General features: G+C 45.7%; 1 protein-coding gene across 1 annotated transcript; it reads left to right on the forward strand.

The window, feature by feature from the left end:
• Positions 1-418: 418 nt before the first annotated feature.
• LOC137526219 (piggyBac transposable element-derived protein 4-like) lies at positions 419-2,743 on the forward strand. The gene is made up of 2 exons (XM_068247436.1): positions 419-1,728; positions 2,737-2,743. The coding sequence occupies exons 1-2, from the start codon at positions 419-421 to the stop codon at positions 2,741-2,743; spliced, it is 1,317 nt and encodes a 438-aa protein (XP_068103537.1).
• The last annotated feature ends 5,403 nt before the right edge of the window (positions 2,744-8,146 follow it).

Genomic DNA, 8,146 nt, shown 5'->3' on the forward strand with positions numbered 1-8,146 from the left:
ATCCAATACACTGTTGCCACTTGCATCCCTGCTGTGAGCTGTGATCTGCTTTGATCTTTGTGATCTGCTTTGATCTTTGTGATCTGCTGGATTTTTTGGATTTCTGTGTACCGACCTCTGCCTGAACTTTGACCTACTCTCTTTGCCTGCTGATTTTGCCCGATTGGATTTCCGTGTACCGACCGCTGCCTGAACTTTGACCTACGCTCTTTGCCTGCTGATTCTGACCGATATTGGATTTCCGTGTACCGACCTCTGCCTGAACTTTGACCTACGCTCTTTGCCTGCTGATTCTGCCCAATTTGGATTTCTGTGTACCGACCTCTGCCTGGATTTCGACTACTCTGCCTGCCGCCTGTACCGACCTCTGCCTGGATTTTTACTACGCTCTTCTCCTGCCACCTGCCCGTCACCTGCTATGGCGTCATCTTCAAGGCATCTCACAGCGGAAGCGCTGATGCAGTTAGAGGACAGCGATCTGGATATGCCGTCGCTGGAGGACTCCAGTGACAGTGATGCGCCTGGCAACCTGTCGTCCGACAGCGAGAGTGACAGCGACTCCATCTCCAGCGACACGGAGGTCAGTGACGCACGAGTTTGGTGCCCAGTCAACACCACTCGGGCCCCACCACCGCCCCCCCGTTTCCCTTTTACTGGGGAACCCGGCCTGAAGGTTGCTTGTGAACACTGCCCCCTGGCCTACCTGCAGCTGTTCTTCAGTGACGCTGTCATTGACAAAATCGTGGTGGAGACGAACCGCTACGCCGCGCAAGAAATTGCTGCTCCACGAAGGCCCCTTTCCAGGACCAGGATGTGGGAGCCAATTACCAAGGAGGATTTGTGGCGGTTCCTTGGACTGATTATTCTGCAGGGGGTGGTGGGGAAACCCCTGCAGAAATGGTACTGGTCGACCAACAAAGTCATCGCCACCCCGTTCTTTGGCACGGTCATGTCAGAGTACCGCTTTGGACTCATTATGAAATTTCTGCATTTCGCAGACAACACTGCCTTTGATGAGTCCACCCACCCTGCGCCAAAGCTAAAGAAGATATGGGAGGTTCATCAGCTGGTCATGGAAAACTTCCGCAACACTTATGTACCCCAGAGGGACATAAGTGTGGATGAAAGCTTGATGGCCTTCAAGGGCAGACTGTCCTGGATCCAATATATCGCATCCAAGAGGGCCCGGTTTGGAGTAAAGTCCTACACTTTATGCGAGTCTGCCACCGGATACATCTGGAACAGCGTACTGTACACCGGGAAAGGGACACAGTTCAACCCTGCATTCAGCAATTACGGGCTGGCGACTTCATCCGTGCTGTCCTTGGTGGAGCCACTTTTGAATAAGGGGTATTGTTTGACGACGGACAATTTTTATAGTTCACCTGAACTGTTTGAATTTCTTATCAGGAACAAAACCGACGCCTACGGCACCGTTCGTCCTAACCGGCGAGAAATGCCTACTGCCTTCGCCAAGCAAAAGCTAAAATCTGGGGACATTGTGGCTTGGCAGAAGGGAAAAATGTTGGCACTCCGCTGGCGTGACAAGAGGGACGTGTGTGCGCTCAGCACTGTCCACGATGCATCCTCTGTCACCACCAGAACGCGAGGAGGGAAAGTCCTGGACAAGCCGCAAGTTATCCTGGACTACAACCATACAATGGGTGGGGTGGACCGAGCTGACCAGGCGATGACATACTACCCCGCAGTGCGGAAACAGCAGAAAAAGTACTATAAACAATTTTTTCGTCATCTGCTGGAACAGGCATTGTGGAATGCATTCATCTTGCATAAGCAACGCAGTGAAAGGCCAGGATCACATGCTGACTTCATATGGAAACTGTGTGAAACCATATGCCTAAAGTACCCAACTTCATCATCAGATGTGCGAGTTGGGCGCCGTGCATCATATGTGGTCAATCCGGAGCGCCTCACTGGCCGCCACTTTTCTGAATACATCCCACCCACTCCAAAAAAAGCGACACCAACAAGAATGTGTGTGGTTTGCTGCAGCAAGACGGATAGCAAGGGGAAGAAAGTCCGCAAAGAAACCCGGTTTTACTGCCCGGACTGTGATGTCGGCCTGTGTCCCGTTCCATGCTTTAAGATGATTATATATATATATATATATATATATATATATATATATATATATATATATATATATATATATATATATATATATATATATATATATATATATATATATATATATATATATATATATATATATATATATATATTCTGCTGCTTATTTGTACAGTTTTGCTATTTCATTTTATTGATAAATTTATTTTTTCCTGCAAATTTGTGTTCCAGTCTTTTATTTATATGTAAAATGTCTACCATGCTTTTATTCTGACATATTTTGGTGAGTTATAACTTTTGAATCGGAGGTCCTAAAATTCTTGAAAACAATGTACCGCTTTTGACTCCTAATTCCAGACAGAAATGAACCGCCAGGAGGGTTAATGAATCAGCTCTTTTCTTTGAAACTTTAAAATCAATTTTCTCAAAAAGTAGAAGGTCTTTTTGGAAAAAAAAAAATGTTCCTCTTGTTCCCACTGTTCTTAACACTCCCAGCAATTTTGGTGTTTCTAGCTTTTAAAGGAGCTTTGGTATTAACCGCTAAATTCGGTGGACATTTAATTTTGCCACTGTCAGAAGTAGAATTTTACAATCTATTGTCTCAAAAACTATAAGGCCTTTTTGAAATTTCTCTTTTCCCTCTTGTAGTCACTGAAAAAACGCAGGTGTTCGACCCCTTGAAACATCTTTTCCATCACTTTTCTGGCCAGCATAAAGGTTTCTAGTTTTCAAAGTTCGCCTCCCCATTGAAGTCTATTGCGGTTCACAAAAGTTTGTGCAAACCGAACTTTTGCAGAAGTTCGCTTACCAAAAACCGGAGGTTCGGGCCATCTCTAGTCCTGACAATCTTGGGAGCTGATGGGACGTGCCTTCTTCTGAGCACTGTACCAGGGCCGCACTAAATCACATCAGCACAACCTAGCACCGAGCTGCCGGGTGGCCCTCCCCTGGGTCTGCCTCTACCCGTTTTGTCCATATCGGGGGGGGGGGGATGAAGTGAAAGGTGTACACCGACTTGACTAATACAATGTGCAGTCACACAGGTGCAGTTAACAGGTATGCACGGAGAGGTATATCGCACTGCGTGCACTCACGTAGGTAGGTGGGTGCACTGAACACAACAGGTAGGTATATGCAGTGATGGGTGTTACAGTGTGCACCTGTCACACACAGACAGGTACCGGACAGGCACAGTGTCACATAGGTAGGTGGGTGCACTGAAGTGAACAGGTAGGTATATGCAGTGATGGGTATTTATAATGTGCACCCGCCACAGTAGTAATTATACCAGCAAGGGGCCAAAGGCCAGCTGCGACTGACTGGGCTGTATATAATGCAAGTGGGCCGCACACACAAAAAAAATAGATCACAAGAACAAGATTAGCTCTCAAAAGAGCTGTTGAGGGGTGCTTTTTTTTTTTAGCAATAAGAATCAGCAAGGAGCAAGATAACAAGCCTACAAGAGCTTTTCCCTATAGGTCTCTGCACAGCAGCTCTCCCTTCTCTTATTACTGCAAGCACATGAGTGAGTGAAAAGCCTGACGGTGCCTGCCTTTTATAAGGTGGGTGGGGCTCCAGGAGGGAGTGTAGCCTGATTTGGCTACAATGTGCCTGCTGACTGACGTAGAGGGTCAAAGTTGACCCTAATGATGCACTATGGAGGCGAATCGAACTTCCAGAAAAGTTTGCGGTTCTCCGCGATCGCGAACCACGGAAGTTCACCGGGAACCGGTCGGGCCATCTCTATTTCTAAATGGTTTCAAGTTCCAGTGGCTACAGTGCAAAGTATTGTTAAAAAGATGTCCCGCACTGTAGAAAATCTTAGAGGACGTGGTCGAAAGCCAAAAGTGACACCCATGCTTGTCCAGGACAGTAAGAGGTGAAAAACAATCCAAGTATCACCACCAAAGCCATTCTGGTGAATCTGGGCACTTCTGGTGGCAATGTCTCAAGGCAGACAATCCAAAGGACACTGCACACTGCTGGGTTCTACAGATGCAGACCAAGGAGGACACCACTTCTCCAGATAAGGCACACAAAAGCTCACTTGGCCTTTGCAAATGCTCATCTGGACAAAGAAGAAAACTTCTGGTCTTCTGTGTTATGGTCAGACGAAACAAAAATTCAAATGTTTGGTGACAATGATGCCTCCTTCATTTGGCATAACAAAAGAGAATCCTTCAACCCTAAGAACACCATACCCACCGTCAAACATGGTGGTGGGAACCTATTGCTTTGGGGGTGTTTTTTTCAGCCAATGGATCAGGGAACCTAATCTATGTAAATGGCACCATGAAAAAAACTAAAACAAACAATACATGAGAATTCTCAACGACAACATCAGACAGTCTGCATAGAAACTTGGCCTTGGGCACCAGTGGACATTTCAGCATGGCAATGACCCAAAACACACAGCAAAAGTGGGGAAGAGATGGTTAGCAGACAACAACATTAACGTTTTGAAAAGGTCCTTGACTTGAATCTAATTGAGAATCTGTGGAGGGAGCTAAAGTTCAGAATGATGGCAAGAAGACCCTCCCTTGAATGATTTGGAGCTTATTGCTAAAGATGAATGGGCAAAAATACCTGTGGAGACATGCAAAAGCTGGTCTGCTATTATAGGAAGCGTCTGATCGCTATAATAGCCAATGGATGTTTTTCTACTGATTATTGAGAAGGGTATGAATACTTTTGGACAGGACACTTTTTGCTCAAATGAAAATAAAAGCTGAGATTCTACCCCCCCCCCCCCCCCCCACACACACACACAATAATGCCTCTTGTTCATGGTCTTACGCTTTGGGTGACACATATTTCCCGTCAAAAAAAATTACTTGCTGGTTGTATAAAAGTAACTAAGTCAAACTTTGTCAGGAATATGAATAATTATGGGCAGCACTGTAAATAGCATCATCCTGATTCAAATCTTCTTGCTTTTACTGATGGCTCAGAGATACACACCAAGCCGCTCACTCCGCTCCTCCAATGAACTTCGCCTGACCGTCCCTCGCATTACCCAGTCCCATGCACGCCTCCAAGGCTTCTCAAGGGCCGCTCCGACACTATGGAACTCCCTACCTCCACCCATTAGGGCAGCCCCCTCCTTCAACACCTTCAAGAAGGCCCTCAAAACTCACCTTTTCACTCTTGCCTACCACCCCTCACAATTGCTCTAAACCCACAGCCGAACTCTGGTCCCCTACCTCTCGTGTCCCTACCTCTCCCTCTAGATTGTAAGCCTTTGGGCAGGGTCCTCCTCCTTTTGTGTCCTACCTGATCATGCACCTCTATTACTGTGCACCCATGCTATGCATTTGAGTGAACCTAACTTGCCTAACTCCATGCTCCCATCCAGTGACTGACTAAGCATTACCTTGTACTCATACTGTGCTGTGTGATCTGGCTTGCATGTATTCCTGTATTGTCATATTGCTGTATGTCACCCCTAAATATTGTCTGTAACCTAAATTATTGTGCAGCGCTGCGTAATATGTTGGCGCTTTATAAATACAACAAATAAATAAATAATAAATAAATGGCTGACATGGTACGATACTTTACAGTCTATATCAGTGTCACCGGCCTTCAGAGAGCAAACCCAGGCCAGGGTTTGTCTGACTTACCTTAGAAATGATGATGAGGAATTTGAAGGCCAGGTGGACAAAATCAGGCAAGGAGTATTTATCCTGTATAATTTCCAGCAGTAACTCCAACATCCACCCTGCAAGACAAAGCAGGACTGCTATCACTGCATTGAGCCAGGAGAGAAATGAGAGCTCTGGAGCCTCCTAGTGGTAAAACCTGAGTAATGCACCTATCAGCACACTGCTATGCAGGGCTTCGGACAAGCAAAACTCCCAACTCAGATGTCTTTATCCACAGCACTTCCAACCTCCTCCAATTACACATACATACAGGAAATAAATGGTACATATACATTTCCTACTATGCAAGGCGTGTCATCCCTGCCAGTGTGAATACTCCAGATAATATACAACCCTCACAAACGGAAGGCTGTAGATGGGTCAGTGGTTAATGAGATGCAAATAAAACTGATATTATGCAGAATTATGCAAATGTATGCCACTTAAATAAATTTACCAGAATGTTGTATAATTCTACATCTATGAATTATTTGCATCTTATTGGCTATTGAGTAACTTTATAACAAAGGACAGAGTTTGTATGTTCTTCCCGTGTCTATGTGGGTTTCCTCCGGGCACTCCAGTTTCCTCCCACATCCAAAAAACATACAGACTATGATACATACACTACACAATATAGACATGGGGCTATGGTAGGCATTCAATTGTGAGCCCCTCTGAGGGACAGTTAAATAGGAATTGTAGTGAAAACAACAATAAAATTGCTTATTGTGAGTTTCTCAAACCTGTCCTTGTGACTCGCCAGCGGTGCATGGTTTGCAGGCAACCTCACTTATGCAAAGGTGGGGTAATTAGTGTCTCAGCTACATGGAATCCACCTAGCTGAGACACTAACTACCCCACCTGTGCATAAGTGAGGTTGCCTGCAAACCATGCACCGATGGGAGTCACGAGGACAGATGTGAGAAACATTGGTTTACAATAGTATTTACAGATTATTTAGTCAGCGTTTGCCCATTGTAAAATCTTTGCTCTCCCTGATTAACATTCTGAAATGTATCACTGGTGGTGACGTGTTTAGTTCTACCAGGTGATCTGTGCGGAATGTTCATTACTGAGAGTTCTATGCACAGGGTGAAATACTGCTTGCTTGACAGTTGGAAAAAGCCGTTCTTTCCCACAATGCAATGAGGTTCTCAGAGAACAAACTGTCAAGACCATGGACATGACATTACACTGAGGGAGGGGTTTCACTACAATATCAGCCATACAGACTCCCCTGATGATCTATTAGAGAAAAGGGAACGATTTCTCATGGGAAAGGGGGTATCAGCTACTGACTGGAATGGAGTTTATTCCTTGGTTAACATTCCTCTTTAAGTGACAAGACAATATACTGTGTACAGCTCTGCGTAAGGTGTCGGAGCTATACAAATACTAAATAGTAATAATAAAAACTTTATAACTGAATGGGTTCACTTGTGATTACATACAAATTATAATAGGCATCAGAGTCAGAAATTGGTTCGAAATTTAAACACCATTACTCTGAACCCATGACTCTGATCTGAAGCCATGACCTTGATCTGAACCCATGACTCGGTAGCCATGATCCTGATCTGAACCCATGACTCGGTAGCCATGATCCTGATCTGAACCCATGACTTGGTAGCCATGATCCTGATCTGAAGCCATGACTCGGTAGCCATGATCCTGATCTGAAGCCATGATTCTGATCTGAAGCCATGACCTTGATCTGAACCCATGATTCTGTAGCCATGACCTTGATCTGAACCCATGATTCTTTAGCCATGACCTTGATCTGAACCCATGACTCGGTAGCCATGATCCTGATCTGAACCCATGACTCGGTAGCCATGATCCTGATCTGAACCCATGACTCGGCAGCCATGATCCTGATCTGAACCCATGACTCGGCAGCCATGATCCTGATCTGAACCCATGACTCGGCAGCCATGATCCTGATCTGAACCCATGACTCGGTAGCCATGATCCTGATCTGAACCCATGACTCGGTAGCCATGATCCTGATCTGAACCCATGACTCGGTAGCCATGATCCTGATCTGAACCCATGACTCGGTAGCCATGATCCTGATCTGAACCCATGACTCGGTAGCCATGATCCTGATCTGAACCCATGACTCGGTAGCCATGATCCTGATCTGAACCCATGACTCGGTAGCCATGATCCTGATCTGAACCCATGACTCGGTAGCCATGATCCTGATCTGAACCCATGACTCGGTAGCCATGATCCTGATCTGAACCCATGACTCGGTAGCCATGATCCTGATCTGAACCCATGACTCGGTAGCCATGATCCTGATCTGAACCCATGACTCGGTAGCCATGATCCTGATCTGAACCCATGACTCGGTAGCCATGATCCTGATCTGAACCCATGACTCGGTAGCCATGATCCTGATCTGA

Source organism: Hyperolius riggenbachi, chromosome 7, assembly GCF_040937935.1.
Source record: "Hyperolius riggenbachi isolate aHypRig1 chromosome 7, aHypRig1.pri, whole genome shotgun sequence".
NCBI lineage: Eukaryota > Metazoa > Chordata > Amphibia > Anura > Hyperoliidae > Hyperolius > Hyperolius riggenbachi.

What these genes read in the sequence shown, in the direction of transcription:
- LOC137526219 (XM_068247436.1), top strand. Translation starts at nt 419, where the DNA reads ATGGCGTCATCTTCAAGGCATCTCACAGCGGAAGCGCTGATGCAGTTA.